Raw genomic sequence first — 18,559 nt, 5'->3', positions numbered from 1 at the left:
GGAGAGGGAGGGAGAGAGAGACCTATCATAAGGAATTGGGTCATGCAGTTATGGAGACTGAGAAGTCCCAGGATCTGCAGTGGTCAAGCTGGAGACGCAGAAGAGCCCGTGTTAGAGTTTCTGTCCAAATCCAGGAGAGACGATAGTGAAAGCGTTGGTCTGAGGGCGGCTGAAGACCAATGTCTTACCTTAAGGGATCAGGCAGAGAGGTCAGATTCTCCCTTTCTCCACCTTTTTGTTCTGTTCAGGCCCTCCTTGGATTGGGTGATGAGGCCCACCTACCTTGGGGTGGCATTTACCAATTCAAATGTTAATTTCACACAGAAACACCCTCACAGTCATACCCAGAACAATGTTTAATCTGGGCATCCTGTGGCCCAGTCAATTTGATACATAAAATTAGCCATCGCACATCATTTAATCCATTTAATCCTCTCATATACCTTTCTGTGTAGAAACTATCAAAATCCATTTCGTAGATAAAGAAACTGAGGCTCACAGAAACAAAGTAAATTAGTGAGTGGTAGACCTAGGATGTGACCAGGCAGTCTGGTTTCAGAGAGGCATTCTTTTTTTTTTTTTTTTTTAAGATTTTATTTATTATTTATTTGACAGAGAGAGACAGCCAGTGAGAGAGGGAACACAAGCAGGGGGAGTGGGAGAGGAAGAAGCAGGCTCCTAGCAGAGGAGCCTGATGTGGGGCTCGATCCCAGAACGCTGGGATCACGCCCTGAGCCAAAGGCAGACGCTTAACGACTGTGCCACCCAGGAGCCCCTAGAGAGGCATTCTTACGGGCTCACTGCCATTAAGCGATTTCTCAATACTTGTGTTAAGGGTTTTCTTCTGGGGAGCCTTCTCATGTTATAGGAAACTGTGTTATTTCCAAAACCAAATGATGGAAATTATCTACCAAGGCCTACATTATATTTAAGCTCCACTCTATTCAAAATGGAAAGTTTTCTTGAGATAATAAAATTGTTTCCCTGAAAAGGTTTCTTTTTTTTTTAATTTTTTTATTATGTTATGTTAGTCTCCATATGGTACATCCTTAGTTTTTGATGTAGTGTTCCATGATTCATTATTTGCTTATAACACCCAATGCTCCATGCAGTACGTGCCCTCCTTAATACCCATCACTGGCCTATCCCAATCCCCCACCCCCTTCTCCTCTGAAGCCCTCAGTTTGTTTCCCAGAGTCCACGAAAAAGTTTCTTTACTCATTAATACCAAAGACCAAAAACTAGGCTATTGATAGCTTTTTAATAAGTGAAAGAGTTTGTGAAGAAAAGTAATACCTTATGCTTTATTACTTTTTATCTTGTTGCCATATCCTAACTTTACTCACAGATGACATTGTCTAAGTTTAGAGAAGAAAAAGATACTCTAATTTTAGTTTGTAATATGTTTTACTCCCTTTCAAAAATGTCTTAAACTTTTTATTAATGAGATATGACTGCCCAGACCAGGTGCCCAGTCACTACTGAAAGGATGGATGAATGAAGGAATAAGTGATGATGAATGGACTGTAAAGTGTTAAAAGCTGTTCAAGATGGAAGATATTAAGAACATATTTACTAAGCATTTAGTCCCTACTAAGCACAGTATTCGGCATGTTACGTGCTTGTTTCATATGATCTAACAAAAACACCATGACTTAAGTACTGTTATTATCCTAATCTTATGAAAGGAAGTGAGGCTTAGAAAGGTTAAGTACCTTTTCTAAAACAATATTGCTTTACTAGATCAGCCTTTTTTGTATTTTTGACGTTCTTTATAACAGTGCACATATAATAAAATAAAAATTAATCCAATTCAAGGTCTGGATTCTGGTAGCAAGTTTAATTCTGATTTGATTGCCAGATAATAGATGTAAGTCTTGAGCATGACCCTTCAATGATTAGAGTTGAAAATTCAGCAGATTTTTCTGGTTAAGCTTTGAAAACCCTGCAAACTTAAATGACTATAATAATTAGAACACTGTATCTTGAGACAAAAATGAATGTTTATTTTTCTAAAGGACAATTAGAGAGTAGACCCTCAGGTTTTATATTCTAACTACAAAGGCAAGTACCCCTCATAAAATAGCAAAATAATTAATGGTAACATCTCTGACCTACACCAAGTTCATTTTCTGCAAACTCAAGAAAATGAAATGCCTAGAGCATGACTTTAATCTAATCTTGATTTTTAACCTTATATTGCGCATATTGATATCAGCTCTTAAAAGAGCTTCCTTTAGAATTCAAAAGGCATGCGTTTCTGCTTGTACTTTTATTAAGGTTTTTCTCATTATAGAAACTTTGTCCCTTTTACTTTTTATTTTAGAAACCAGAAGTCTAAATTACTTTTCCTTGTAGGTTTTAATTAGGATTCTCTCATAGTAGATAAATAGCATGATACATGTTTATAGAGATAATTGTGACAATTAATGATTATAAACAGAATTACTAAAATGAAACAGCCTTTAAGAATGTGTGTATGTTAATTGTACCAAGAAGTTTAAAGAAGTCTGTTAATTAAAGAGATACTTAGTGGTAGAGTATTACTTTGGTTTGTGAAAAACGTGTACTAAAATTTGTAAATTTTAAAAACTAGACTTAAGTTTAAATACAGAGTGGTAGATTACTCTTTAAAGAAACCCTATAGTAGATCCTCTTATAAAATATAGAATCATATCTAATTTTCTGTGATTTAGAAGATCATATTATATGAGGTTTAGGTGTATCTTTAATGGTCACTGGACATCCACTGCTAAGAGATTCCTCTAAAAAATTCAAGGTATTTAGGAATTTTAATTTTTTAAATAGCTATGAACTAGTTAATGTGTACGTTTTGTTGGAATTATAGCTAGAACTATGTCAGTATGATTTTTTAAAATATTCCCTCCCCTAAAAAAATCCTCCTTTTAATCTTGAATACTGTTTAACAATTCTGGTGAGCTTTATCCATTGTCTACCATGTACTGAACTGAGCTCCACAGATGGAGGTACATACAGTATCAAAGAAATGGTCTTTCTACTCAAAGGAGCTTAAATAGTTGGGGGAACCTCTCTCTATACATATATATATAAGGAATAAGAAAGAAACATTAAGGAAATTGCCCCATAAGATGTTTGAACAGAAAGATTTGCAAAAAGTATACCCATAGCCTAATGATTTCCATGACTGGAAGTAAAAAAATAAAAATAAAAAGTTCCTATTCTGATACTAAAAATTCCCATGTAGACCCAAGCCATATCCCGTGCCCATCAGGACTTTTGGTGGCTCTTTTTTTCTGGGAAAATCCACATTTGAGAACAAAATGAATAGTCTAGGATTTGTTCTACTTGGTCACAAAAGGTACAAATGGTAATAGATTCTATAACAAATTTTTCCAATTGACCTGGGATTTGAGTGTCATTTCTCTCTGTTATTGATTCTGAGAGACTAACAGTATTTTGTTAACGCCAAATAGATATTTATAATGACTAAAAAAAATACAGATGCACACACAGCCAAGTCTATGGGCTAACACTAGAACATTTCACATGTAACCTGAGGAGGCATCTGGTCGTGGTTCCATAGCACTACTGATGTTGAAAGCCACACCACTCATGTAATTATCAATGTCTTGGTCATTGTTGACCCTTCTCTCTCATCCCCCATATCCTGGCAGTTGTCCAGTCCTACCCAGGCTTCCTCAATTCACATATAAAACCTGCAGTTGGAATTTTCTTAAAATGAAAAACGAAATTCTAGCCATGGTTAGAAATATTTAGTCATTTAATCCAACATCCTGTTTGACTCATTACATTTAATGATTCATTCATTTTGCTCAGCAAGGATCTATAATTCCATGTCAGGCACCAGGCTAGCAATTCAGGGGTGACAAACTAGGCTACTGAGTTTATATCTACTGAAGCACACATTATCAGATAATCCCACAAACGCATGTAAAAGTACAATTTTGAAAGAATAAAATCTTGCCATTTACAATGACATGGACGGAACTAGAGGATATTATGCTAAGGGAAGTAAGTCAAAGACAAATACCATATGATTTCACTCATACATGGAATTTAAGAGACAAAACAGATGAACATAGGGGAAGGGAAGGAAAAATAAGATAAAAACAGAGAGGGAGGCAAACCAGAAAAGACTCTAGGAAACAAACTGAGTGTTGCTGGAGGGGAAGTGGGTAGAGGGATGGGGTAACTGGGTGATGGGCATTAAGGAGGGCGCTTGATGTAATGAGCACTGGGTGTTATATGTTATGTATACTGATGAATCACTAAATTCTACCCCTGAAACTACTAATACACTATATGTTAACTAAACTGAATTTTAAAAAGAAATTTTTAAGTGCAATTTTGACAAGTTATAGGAAGGAAAGGTTATGGGAGTACCTATACTGGAAGAGCCTTCTAGCCATGGGGAACAGCACACACAAATGCTCTGGTAGGCAGGAAGAACTGAGGAGGCCAGTCTGTGGAGAGAACAGAAAATGAGGGGTGAAAGGTGTAAACTGAAACCTGAACATGTAGGTTTTTGCAGCCACTGTTAAGGGCTTTCTTCCTAATCCTAAATGCAGCAAGGAAAACATTGAAAAGTTTTAAGCAAGGAAAAGGAATGACTTGATCAGATGTATGCTTGTGTAAGACTGCTCTGGCTACATTTTGGAGAAGGCTTGGGACCGGAAGCCAGCATGGACTTGGGAGATCCCTTGAGAGGTTCTGTGATCATCCAGGAGAGGAATGACAGTCGCCTGCACTGCAGTGCTGATGGAGGAGGTGGAGAGAAGTAGACATGGGTTGGCTGTGGAGAAGGTGGAGAGAGGAATCAAAGATGACACCCAGATCCTAACTCTTCAAACTCTGTGGATTGTGGTGTCATTCACTGGACCACGTTTTCCATTTGAAGTGTCTTTGAGACATGAAAGAGGAACTGAGAAAGAAAGCCACTGGATACAAGGTATGGAGCTCAGAAGAGAGGACTAGGCCAGAAAAAGAAAGTAGGAAGTCTTCTGGTATCTCAGTCTGCTTTATAACAGCCAGAATAACTTCCCAGACTTCTGCTTGGACACCTTCAAAGTGACAGAAAATTCTCTACCACAATGACCAGACATGCTGGATCAAAGGAAGATGTTCCTTATGTTGGACTAAAACCTTGAAGTCAGTTCTTCTCATTAGTTCTGATTCTGCCCTTTGGACAAATTGAATCTCTTTTCTATCTAACAGGGCTTCAAGAATTTGAAGAAAACTGGAGCAGTGTATCTCCTCACCACTTTGCCAGCCACCTTAGATCTTCTGTCCAGCAAACATTCTTTCAGATCATATCAGCAGTCGGGCCCTTGCCCATCTCTTCAGCTTCATCTATTGCAAACATAACACCAGACCCAGAAAACACCCATTTACCCACACATATTAATTCTACTCAGATCTAAACAAGTGGAGCTTCCTAAGCATGGCGCGTTTTCACAAACTTCGGAGCCTTTCTCATGCCGTTGCAGAAGAGTGGTTTTTAACTCCACGTGTAAAGTTACAGCTCTGCAGCAAAGGCTAAAGAGATCACCTAGCTAACTACAGGAATTTTTTCGGGGGAATAGGTCAGACAGGAAGTAGCCAGTAGCTCATATATATCCAGTACTGTAGGACAAATGTGGACTTACTTGGAGCCCACATCATAATATTCAAGTTGGTCCTGTTTGCAAGTGGGCACAGCAGAAGGCTTTCTAGGTTGCAGGCAGTTTTTTTGAGTTAAGGGCCATCACCCTCACCTGCAGTCACAAAGAGCCCCACAGCCTTGTCCAATCAGGAGTTCCTTGGGCAGCCTTCCATAAGATCATTCAGAGAACCAGACTCCTTTCACCTAGTGGTTCCTCTCCAGGTCTTACAGCCCTCCCCTGGATCTTCTGCATCTTGTTAAGAGATGAGGGAACAGAGAGTATGGGGGATTTTGCAGGAGGTTTTAGGGGCCAGGAAGTAGTTTATACTTCTCACATTTCACTTCTCATGTCTCCTTAACCAGAAGTCAGTCACATAACCCATATAACTGCAGGGAAGGCTCAGAAATGTAATATAGAAGAAGGGAAAGGTAGCAAGTTTTGGTAAGCCTGCCTGCCTTATCCTGGAGGTCTATCAGTCTGTTCTCTTTCTCCCCCCAAATTTCAGTGATACCCTATCACCCACCAAATTTAGAATAGGCTCTTAGCAATTTAAGGCTCTCTTCACTGTGACCCAACCCATCCTTCTAGCTAAACTGTAATTTCATTGTTCTCCAAGCATACCCAGCAGTTCACTCTTCCTTGTCTTTATTCGCTTTCTTCTGTCTAGGGCACCCTACATCTTTTATTCTTGAAATTTTATCAGTCATTCAAGGTCCGTTCAAGAGGTCACTTACTCTTTTTTTTTTTCCATCATGACAAGTGTACTCCCCATCCTCTATTTCACCATTCCCCCCATCCACCTCCCATCTGCTAACCATCAGTTCTCTGGAGTTAAGAGTCTGTTTCTTGGTTGTACCTCTCTTTTTTTTCACTTTGCTCATTTGTTTTGCCTCTTAAATGCCACATGAGTGAGATCATACAGTATTTGTCTTTCTCTGACAGACTTGTTTCACTTTGCATTATACTCTCTAGCTCCATCTATGTCTTTACAAATGGCAAGATTTCATTCTTGGCTAAATAATATTCCATTGTATATATGTACTACATCTTCTTTATCTGTTCATCTATCACTGAACACTTGGGCTGCTTCCGTAGTTTGGCTATTGTAAATAATGCTGCAATAAACATAGAGGTACAGGTATGTCTTCAAATTAGTGTTTTTGTATTTTGGGGAGTAAATACCCAGTAGTGTGATTACTGGATTGTACGGTAGGTCTATTTTTAATTTTTTTGAGGAACAAGGGTCACTTTTCTTCATTTCCATTGGTCTGCTTTGTGTTATGGTTCCTGTTTACTTGTACTGTCACCTATCTTGAGGGCAAGCAATATATCTTATCTATTTCGTGTCACTGACAACTTCTAGGAAATGCTCAACAGTGCTCAAATATTTGTTCAATTGAGTTAAATAGTTTTATTTAAATTATTTCCTTAGTAACAACTTGTTACTAAAATCCATCTTTAGAAAACCCAGCGAGTCATCACAGGGGTAAGTTGGTGGGACTACTCTGCATTGAGACCCTGAAAGCTGATGGGTTATACCATTAGGATGTATTTATATGTTACTGACCTAAATGAAATCAGGGGAAATCTAATAGGACTAGCCAGTGATACTATTAAAAATTAGGCCAAAAGACTAGAGACACTGTGTAATCTCTAATTTTTATGTGAACATAATTGTCATTAAAATATCTGTGAAATAACTAAGTACATTTGATAAATGATAGGACATACATCATCTTCAACCAAAGATATGGTTCACAACCTTGACATCCTGTGGTCCCTTCCTCATTCTGCCCTTTCCTCCTGAAAATTCCCTACAACCTCATAAATCCAGCATTACTTTTCCATTCTAAGTCATCCTCTACACATATAGTGGGCTTTTTCCAGGAGCCACCACTGCAAACAGTCATTTAAATTTCTCTTAGGGCACCGGGTGACGTATGGAAATGTTGAATCACTATATTGTACACCTGAAACTGATATTACCCTGTATGTTAAGTAACTGGAATTTGAATAACAACTTTTAAAAAATGAAATAAATAGGGGCGCCTGGGTGGCACAGCGGTTAAGCATCTGCCTTCGGCTCAGGGTGTGATCCCGGCGTTATGGGATCGAGCCCCACATCAGGCTCCTCCGCTAGGAGCCTGCTTCTTCCTCTCCCACTCCCCCTGCTTGTGTTCCCTCTCTCGCTGGCTGTCTCTATCTCTGTCGAATAAATAAATAATAATAAAATCTTTTAAAAAAATGAAATAAATAAATAAATAGATAAATAAATAAATTATTGTCTTAAAGAGAAAATAAGATGTATTTTTAGTAGCTTTTCTTTCTTTTCTCTCTTTTTGAGGAAGAATATTTGTGGCAGTGGTTCTCAAATGACAACATAAGAACCATTTGGGGGAACTTGTTAAATTATAGATTTCTGCTGCTCCTCCCCAAGATTCTAATTCTGTAGATCTGGTAGATCTGATGTTGGGCTCCAGTTTCTGCATTTTTTATAAGCGTCCTCTAACGGCGGGTGGGGGGGGATTCAGATGGTATGATACCTGGATTGTACTTTCAGAAACATTGCAACATGGTGTTTGTCATCATGCCCATTAATGGACTATTATTACCTTCTTTGAACAAAACAGATCAGTTCATTAACAGGGGAACAGGTAGTGTGCGGAACAGTAAAAATCAAGATGTTTGTCATATCGCGTTCGGATCCAGAGTTCTGGGACCACCTCCACTCTCTGGCAGAAGGAATAACATGAGGATATCCAGTGAGGTAGGAGCAAGGTCTGAAGAGCTTGTCTAAGCATGAGGGTCATGGGAAGAGAAGGGTTCTCTCCCAGTGCACGGGTGGCGGGGGGAAAGAGGGAGAGAGTACATGCCAAAAGCAGAAGGCTTGAATAAATTTGGAACAGAAATTCTGGATTTTAAAAGACCTCAAAACTGTTTTATTTCTGTCATGTCAACACAATTAACATTTCTGAGTATTCTTTTGATTAAATATGTTCACAAAACTTAAAGGCAAATATATGTGAGCACATTTTGTGGTCTCCTTCAAAAAGGAGTTGGATCTTCACCAGATACCTTACGATGAACAGATTCTCAAATGTTATATTTTTATTTTTAATTTCCTCTGAATTTTCAGTTCAACTCCTACCTACTAAAGATGGAGTATAAGCACATTTTAATTTATGTGTCTAGAACACTTGTGTGTCTTATATTTTGACTCACATTATATTTCTCCTTCCATTTCTTTCTAATTTTCTGCTATAATTTCCCTCTCCACCAACTTTCTAACCTCCTCATTTCCTCTAGTTTCTTTTCTCACTTTTTATTTGTCCAAATACTATTAGTTTCTGTAAATTCTGCAGGAAACAAATGCAATTCCCATGTTGTAAAATGTACAGATTAATTCCTCTCCCTTACAGACAGTAAGATCCGTTGGGTCCAGAAATAACCGATCATGCCAACAGTCTGTGGCCGAGGACTGTGTTAGCAGTGCGGAGATGTCAGCCTCGCTGATGCCTGAGTCTGAGGAGCAAGCAGATAAAGAGAATATTCGCCAAATAAAGCAGACTGTACCTGTTCGTGGTAAGACTCATGCATAAGTGTCAATAGCTAGGGGAAAATAGAAATGTTCTTGTGAAGATAAATTCTTGATTAGATCTTAACATCCAGAGAATTATCATTTAAAAATGAAAAAGATGGTGGATATTGAAATCTGTTTCAAATTCTTATACATATATTCTCTTCTGCAACCTGTCATTCTCTCTTTTTTAATACTTTATTTATTTGTTTGTTTGTTTGTTTGTTTGTTTAAAGTAGGCTTACAAGGGGCTTCAACTCATGACTCTGAAATCAAGACCTGAGCTAAGATCAAGAGTCAAATGCTTAACTGACTGAGCCACCCAGGCACCCCACCTATCATTCTCTTTATTCCATTATTTCAAATTGCCATAGTACCCTGTGTTTTTATTTTATGATGACTGGTGAGGAAATAACATAACATTCTATAATAACTATATTTTGGGAACTCCACGTGCATTTTACATTTCCTTAATTTTATCTTTTAGTTAATCTCTTCCATTTGTAGAGTGCTTTTTATTTTCTCCTGTTGATGCACAGAGAAACCCTGTTGCTACAGAAGAGACTTTTGTCCCATTTTGTAGATCGAGGGTTCATGGCTAACAGACTTGGAAAGTAATTTGCAATTTGTAATCATTGGAAAGAATTGAGACCAGTACCAAAGGCTTACCACTCACTGTAGTGTTTCCATTCTTGCATGTCTGACTTTTGTGAGAGTTGAAAAGGAAGGCATTTGGATTCATTTTATTTGATTTAAAGATTAATAATCACTATTACAGACTATATTTCTCATGCAATACAAACATGAGACAAGGACATAAATACCATAGATATTCAGTCCTGGCTCTACCATCATCTGTAAGACCTTGATCAAAATTCCTAAACCCTGTGGGCCTCAGTTCCCTCGTCTGTAAAATGGGGATAAAATTGCTACTGGCACTCGTAGTAGTAATAAACAGTGACCGCTTCAAAGGGCCATTCTGAGGATTCAACAAGAAAAACCAGTCAAGCACATCAAATTGTGCCAAGAAATTAAGCTTTCAGTAAATATTAGATGCTGCTGTGAATGCTGTTAATTATTATGAAACTTATTACACAATTAAATTACACTTAAGAATTCTTTTCCAGGTTTGATCACAGTTCTCCAGGGTTCTTTTGGAAACTAGCTTACAAGCTGTTGATGAATCATACTTACTGACTTCCTCTTTCAAAGGAAGCAATTATTTTTCTGTATTAGTGATCAGTTTCATTTTTTATATTTTTTATAATAGCAAGTTGTATGTACAATTAACCAAATTACCTGTAGCTCTCTGTAAGGTTATATTACATGAATAGAATGTCTCAGTAATTTTGAAAGCCTGGTCCGATCCCAATAATGGAATAGGAATAAATGCCTATTTTCCATGAAGTAATAAGTTGTGGTTTTTGATACAGCTTTATATGATGTCACAATGATACATGAACATTCTCATTATAGCTACAATTATATTTACTAAGTTATTTCAAACCATATAGTACTTTCTGTTCTGGCTTTTTGTTCTTTGATATGAAAATGTACCAGCCGATCTGCATGTTATGCATCCACATCCCCCTCAAGAACCATCAGCAGATAAGAATAATAACAGGAGAAGATTACGGTTAAAAAGCACCAGCAGAGAAAGGACAGAGGCACACCCCGGTATGGCACTAATTCAATGCTATCTTATATCTGTATATTATTCAGAGCAATGGAATCTCTCTCTGCAGGTTGTAAATTTCAAAGGATTACGAACCAATTCATTTAAAATATAAATGTCTTTTCTACGGGGATTATGGAAATCAAATTTTCTGCAAAATTGCTCTAGAGCCCTAACAGAGATTTGCTGGATTAAATAGTACCGTGGAAGTAAAGGACTTCCCTACTTCTCTCGAAGGCTGAATAAGCTTAAATTATTGTTTTTTAGAAACAGCCCAAATTTGGTAGAGGAAGTTCCTGCCTGCAGACTTTACTAAAATTGAACTTATAATTTTTCATGTTTCATTTATATCTCTTCTTTTTAAACTGGGCCCTTTTCAGATATGGGGGTTTCGGGGGGGTTGGTTTTTTGGGGTTGTTTTTTTTTTGGTTTTTTTACATTCGTTGTCTCTCCCTTTGGGCTCCATGCCATCTAATAAAATGTAGGTTAAAATTTCAACTCTTTGCGACCAATAAAGCATTAGATAAATATAGGTGGCTATTATAGTTATCCCTTTGAATATTGGACTTGAGGCATTTAAGTATAGATCTGTCTGCACATGCATTAATCTATCCTGAGTCAAACCCAGAGTATATCATGTACACATCTGTTAGCATAATTTCTCAAAAATGTGGGGTTCTTAGGTAGGCTGAAATTCAGCTTGTTAGGATTCATGTTATTTTTATAAAATAGTAGATAGAAAAGTTAATTCTGTGTCCATTTTCTTAAGATGCTGAAGGAACGTGCTTGGTTTAAAATTTTGAGTCAGGTTGTATAAGAATTGTAATTTAAAGAAAATACACTCAATTTTATGGGGAACCAAAGGGAAAAATATAGGACCCTTTCAAAATAATATGGGTTTTGGAGTTCCTTTTATTGCATATTGTAAAACTTAAATCTAAAATGTCCCCACGCAAATATCAAGGAATTTAAGGATGAACCTCTACAAAAATGCAACTGAGTTCATCTTTGCAACATTCTAGTGGAAAAGAAAAGAACTGCAGACAATCTGTATCATCACCTCTGATGTGCTTTTCAATAATCATGTAGAAAAGCACACCACATTAACAGCATTCTTCGAAATGAACTTTTATAAAAATCAAAAGAAATAACATCGTGGAAAATATTTATTCCAATAAAGGCAGTTCTTCAGGAAATAACAGGAATGAAGATAAAGCAACAGTTGCCCTCAACTGTGGGTCCCACCAAAGTGCAGAGATGAACCCCAGCTCTCCAGCCCTGCAGTCTCCTGATCAAGCAGGTTGGCATCTTTAGTCCACTATAATCGTTAATAATCGATGAAATATCAGTATGTTTAGCATTTCAAACCCAGTCGTTTTGAGAAGTCATAATGCAGTCATTTGCTAAAATTAGCATTTTTGGATAAATCTCCTTTTAACCCCAATTGCATGTCAGACTTTAATGGGTGAAAGGGCATTTTTATTTCCAAGTTTCATTGCACCAGTTATCCTGTTCAGAAGGAAAGTTTGAAACTTTGAAGTTTTCACAGGACATTGTCACCGTCCCCAAAGATTACCTATTGTTACAAGTCTTCAGTCCTCTTTATAATGGAGATGGTTGGAGTGTAGAGCATTGAGCCCATCAACATATCTTGCCTAGCAGGTGTGTGATACGTTTACAAAGGCGAATTGTTTTTGATCAAGGGAAAAAGGAAAATAAATGAAAATTGTTTGTAGTTTGTCAGTCTTATTTATGCAATGTTGAAACCTTCATTAAAATGTTAGGCGCAATTAGTGTCTCTAGCATAAATCTGACTGTGTAGAAAAACTAATTAGATGTTTAGGTGATCATTCTTGCATTTATCTTGTTTGCTGCAATATTGTGATTACACAGTAATTTACATATTTTCCTAAGAAAACACACCAAATTATTCATTACAATTGATATGGAAATACTTGAGGTAAAACTACGAATTCCAAAAAAAGCATGCGGTGGTGAGATAATTAGAGTTCGTTTGGTGTAGAAACACTCCTTTTACCTTGACCTTTTGACAGTTAATAATATGTTTGGCAATAGGTCATGCAAGTCGTTGAATTGCATAATGAAGATTCCCAGTATCTTTTCCTCCAATTTTCTTTACATATCCATGTATGTAATGCAGCCCGTTGGTTTTTATAATCTTTTTCAACATTTATTTATTAATAAAGCTTCTACTGTGTTTACAAAACATCTGCACCATGCAAAAGGATTTTCTGTCCAAAAGAGGACAGTCCAGTGAATCTGTTTATTTCACCCACTCACGGTACACTGACTCCAGACCCTCCACATCCCCAGTGAATGTGGTCCAGTGAAGTAGATTCAGCCTACTGTGGGCCACTTACCTACAGAAAATGTGAAAGCCTTGTCCTTTACAGATTTTCTCTAAGAAATGTACATTTGTTACCCTTTTTATAAGCAAGTTATATTGTATAATGATAGCCTTAAGAAACGAATACATTATGATGAATATGATTTTGTGCCATTAATGTTATTTTTATTAAAGGTCTTTTTGTTTGTTGCTTTTGTACTGTAGGCTTTAGAGTTTCAAGTCAGCAGATCTTAGATATCTCTTGGTTACTTTTCTTGTGAAGATAAATATAGCAGGATTCAGGAGTCAGGGTAAAATTACCATGTCCACATTTTGGTTCTGCTGAACACAGATTTTTATAAGATTTTCACCATTGATATAATGCAGCAAAAAAAGTAAATTTTAAGGAAAATAGACTAAGTTAGAGAAAATGTAACTTTTTCCTGCTGTCATTGTAAAGAAGAAAGTAAGCATGCTTTTAATAATATTCATTATAAATGTTTGTCTGTTAAAATTTGCCTGGATCGTAGTTATAAAAATCTATCTTAATGTTACATAAAAGATTAAAATCTTTTCACTAGGTTGTACATCTGAAACTAACATAACATTGTGTGTCAAAAAAATTTCAAAAAAATTTTTTTAAGTTCAAAAATTTTTAAAGTTTTGATTAAAATGTACCCCAGTGGTAGTATACAGTATTTTTAACCAAAACAAATAATGTTGTGCCAAAAGATTTATGTATCAAAACTTTCTCTCCTGTAATTAAAGATATTTTTCACCAATCACATTAACGAGTATTTCTGTGGATTTACTATTACTGGAAAAGTCTACTCAGTTTAGCCTATGAATTGACCTGTTTCAGTCAGTAGAATGGAAAGGAAAAGCCTGTTAACCTTTTCATGGTTTCCTCTCCTCCATGATTTGTAATCCGAACAATGCCCAGTTATTTTCTTTAAAGAAACTTATTAAATATTCCATCCACCTGCAGTTAAAAGAAGATATTAGTAACTCAAACCCTTTTAAATTTGGAAGATTTCCTCCCCCCTGGAATGTCAAATTAATGAGGCTGTGCTATGAAGAACCTGCTGCAAGACAGGTGATAATTATTTCAGACTTATAAATTTCCTGGCCAGCGTTTCAGCTCAGACGGAGAGGAAGTGCAAATGGGTTGCCCGTAGCTATAGGCACTGATCTATGGGTTAAATGTTTAGCAGGTTACAAGATGGTGGATAAATTGCATTCCTTGGTTTCTGCATTATTTGATAAATCACTGTTTCAACACAAGAAATTTTAACCTAACTACCTGCCTTAATATAACACTGATGGAACACTCCTCTAATTTTTGTCATTTTTCCCAAATGTCAGATGAGTGGATATTTCCTGAAAATGATGATCGGATTTCCCATTTGGCGTCCAGCAGACAGTCTCTCCTTCTGGATGATGACTCCTGCCACGCTTCACACCTGTGGCTGGAAGCCAGCAAGGAAAGTGAGCATGGCCAACTGGCAGAGGAAAGCCAGGTTGTTCCAAAGGACATTTTCACATTTTCATCAAGACCACGATCAGCACCTCATGGAAAAACTCAGAACATGTCCCCAGAGGGGTACCCATTTATTTTGGATCTAAAAGAGGATACCAGTGTGACAAGGAGAGACACGGAATCGGAGGATGATTTTTACGGCGGTGACAGCAGCGAAGAGGTACACTGCTTGATGAGTGAAGTCGTTTTAAAGCACAGTTGTTCCATTAGCTCCGATGAGCACTAAAACCAGTAGAAATGAAAGAGGGGGAATCAACTGCTATTTATAAAAAGGCAGCAGATTGCGGTGTCAGTCAACAGTTGCCTCAGGTTGTTATGGAAACTCTAAATTGCTGCCTTTTTTATTAGCAGTCAGCCAATTTCATTTTTAATTATGGAAACCAGTTTTGGGGTTGTTTTTGTTTTCTCATTTTCATTTTTGTCTCACAGAATGAGAAATAACATGCGGTTTAGTTGTAAGGTGGCGAGACCAGTAAAACACTGAGAACACATTGTTCTAGCTCTCTGGGGAGATTGTGCTGCAGTGGCTAAGCACTCTGAATTGACGGTTTTCTGGCTGCCTCAATCCCCTGCCATCCCTCCACCTTAGACCTATTAGGACTCATTATTTTCCATATGGTCCCAGAATTTCAAGAGTTGTGCCAATTAAAGTTTAGAGAACGAATCATGGATTAGTGCTGGGGCTTGCCTTACCTGAGGTTTTCTGTTTGCAATTATTTAGAATACAAATATATCTTATAAATTAGTAAATTCACATAAAGTTTTTAAAAAAACTTCTTATAAACCAAACGGAAAGTAGTTCTGAGACATTTGTTTAAAACTTAAAACGTTATGACTCTTTTCCCTCATATGAAATGAATTTGTGAAATTCCTTCAGCTTTGTTCTCTGATAGGCATCCCTATTTTCTGTGGAAAATAATTATCTTAAAAGCAGATTATAGTCAAGTTATGGTTTTGTAAAATTATATGAATAATTTCTGTGTCAAAATTATATAATAATAATATATAATAGCTATTACATATTAAATTATAGATAATAAATATAGCAAATTATATATTAAGTTATATATAATATAATTATAATCAGAAAAACTTTTTGTATATGCTTGCAAAAAAAATTTTTAATAATTATAACCCATCAAGGATCCCCTTGGATAGCAGGCTGTAGATTAGGTTCATTGCTCCTACCTTCAGAGCCAGTTGAGAATATGATGAAATTGTTCAGGCAATAATTATGGTTTTTTGCAACTTTTAATGAGTTTCCATAGCAAGGTGCATGGGGAAATCCTTTTTTTTTTTTTATAATATCTTTGCTTCTGAGCATAGTAAAAGTATTAGTCATACCAAACATAAACCTACTACAAATCCCTTTATGCATAAGTAGTACATATGATGCCAACATTTTAAATGTTGCTCTGGACATCTTCGTCCCTTTCGCCCTGAATAACATTAAGATATAAAAACTAAAATAGACATTTGCCTTCAGCATCTAGTACAATCCCCATCCCAGCTGTCAATTCTTCTACAGTATTAATTGGCTAATCTGATAAATTAATTCATACCATTTCATTAATGGGATAGCCCATCCCCTTCCCATATGCACAGCACCATCTTTCTTACGTAAACCAAAAGAATTCCTTTAATGGTGGAAATTTCAAGGCAGGTGGGAAATGTTAGTTCCTTCCCTGAAAACTTTGAGGAAAGTTTTATGAGAAACTGCCTTTAAATATCATGACATGAGGAACTTGCTGCTTATGTCTATATGAAGGATAAGCCTTGACAAGAAGCAATAGAACTTCATGGGAAAATGAATACAAGTTCTGAATATTTTAATTTGTTATCATTTGGTGTGTTTTCTTTTGCTACTAGCTACTCTACTTCTGACATCCTTCATCGTTTATTATACAAACATATACTAATTACCAACTACGTGAAATTGAAAATAAATGTATCACACATTACTCAAGCTCTGAGTGGCTTAGCTATCTGGTCACCCCTGTGCCCTGACCATCAAAATGACTAGTAGCATAGGGCTAGAGTATATACTGGGACCATTCATTGCTAACACATGTCCTGGCCCTCCTTTAGTTGGAGCCTGCTAAGAGTGGCAGCCAGAGAGAAGGGCAGAAGCCTGCCATATTACACAAGCTCTCAGGTTTATTGTTCAAGTCAATAACAGTATACAAACTATGAAATAGAAAACATGACCAACAAAAATGATGGGTTATATTTAAACAAGTTCTAGAATTTATGGCGATCAAATTGGTTTGGGGCTTTTTGGTAATTTCTTTTCCTTAGGATTACTTCTCCCATTTATTAATTGTGTAAGTCAATGAGAAATCAGATTAGATATTTACAATGTTCATTTACATATAGTCTTTGAAGAAAAATCAGTTTAGTTAATTTAGGCATCCTTACTATTGTGTTATTTTAAAATGTTATATCCTTTAAAATGTTATATATATAAAATGTTAGCATGATTATACTTAAGGAAACCAATGTCATGTCATAAACAATGGTGGATGAATAGGATAATTACATTACTTACTATGTTTGAAGTTTGTAACTTGTAGCTTTTAACTATTTGATGTTAGAGCATTGAGTATTTTTAAAGGGAAATTAGATATATTCAGTAGCCTGTAATCTAAGAAAAATCAAATCATGTTATCATGATAGCTAGAGGAAAAGTCCACATACAATAGTAAAAGCTAATTAAAATAAGTTTTCAGTGATACATTGATTTTGTAATTTAAGTTCCTAATCATTAATTCACACCTGAGATCTTCATTAGTGTAAGAGCCTCAAAAGTATGAGTTCCTTTTTTTTTGCATATGCTCTTGTCTTAGTCTTTGCTTTACTATATATTTTATTCCCTAGGCAGCCATGTATACTAATATTCCTGATACTCAATTAATTTTGAGTTTGTATTTCTTATTTGAAAAACATGCTATGGAAATATATAGCTATAAAATCAAGACTACCATGTGAAATGAATTATCCTAGAAAAGCTATTAAAACAGAGTGCCTTTCCCACAATTGCAACATCTGAAAGGAAAAAAAGCCTGTTTCTACTATCATCTCTATTTTGTATTTTATGCCATTATTCCCAACGTGGCTTTGAGTATACGCCTGGATTACAACTTGAAATAGTTAGCTGTATATTAATATTTTATTACTCTCCTAATTTAATTTTTCATCTAGAAATACTGTCTTTTTTTTTTTCCCCCAAAAACTGGCTGTGTATCACACACTAAAGTAGATATTTGCAAGGCCAGGTAATTTGTCCTGTGTCACAATCCAAATTGGAACATTAAGCCAAAAAATTATCCATAGTTGGACATGAATTATGTGGACTGACTACTTAGAGCATTTAAATTAGCTAGGAAGCTTCCAGATCTTCTCCCCATCTAACTCTGTGGAGGGCTGCAGAGGACAAATTTTCCAACAACAGAGTAAAAGGACCCTTTTATTTTTTTTTTTTTTTCGTTTTTCTTGTAATTTATTAATTTCCTTTTAAATTGTACAATATTTCAAACCAGAAAAGAAGATAAGGAAATATAATACAACAGACCCCCATTAACAACATAACTTTGCAATATTTGCTTCAGATCTTTTTTGTTTCTTAAGAAGTGACATCACACATATAGCTAAACCACCCCACCCCATCTCATTTCCCTCTTCTCAGAGGAAACCACCGTCCAGAGTTCTTTCCTGCACGTGCTTTCCCAAGCACATAGGACTTACGGGCATGGTGGCTAAAAGGACCCTTTTAGTC

The 18,559-nt window shown here is 36.3% G+C and overlaps 1 protein-coding gene across 27 annotated transcripts in view; it reads left to right on the top strand.

Annotated features, from left to right (window-relative positions):
• CFAP20DC (CFAP20 domain containing) overlaps nt 1-18,559 on the top strand; it is a 239,537-nt gene that overhangs the window by 136,225 nt on the left and 84,753 nt on the right. For 17 of the 27 annotated variants that reach the window (XM_048226477.2, XM_026501148.4, XM_048226470.2 and 14 more), the window contains 5 exons: nt 8,276-8,412; nt 9,065-9,227; nt 10,783-10,899; nt 12,078-12,197; nt 14,610-14,944. In XM_048226477.2, coding sequence (XP_048082434.2) covers nt 8,276-8,412; nt 9,065-9,227; nt 10,783-10,899; nt 12,078-12,197; nt 14,610-14,944 — 872 coding nt within the window. Of the gene's footprint in view, nt 1-8,275; nt 8,413-9,064; nt 9,228-10,782; nt 10,900-12,077; nt 12,198-14,609; nt 14,945-18,559 lie in introns of those variants that run through there. The other 10 variants (XM_048226479.2, XM_048226481.2, XM_048226475.2 and 7 more) reach the window with 3 other exon arrangements.

Source organism: Ursus arctos, unplaced genomic scaffold, assembly GCF_023065955.2.
Source record: "Ursus arctos isolate Adak ecotype North America unplaced genomic scaffold, UrsArc2.0 scaffold_14, whole genome shotgun sequence".
Classification (NCBI taxonomy): Eukaryota; Metazoa; Chordata; class Mammalia; order Carnivora; family Ursidae; genus Ursus; species Ursus arctos.
This window is presented reverse-complemented; position numbering and strand designations above follow the sequence as displayed.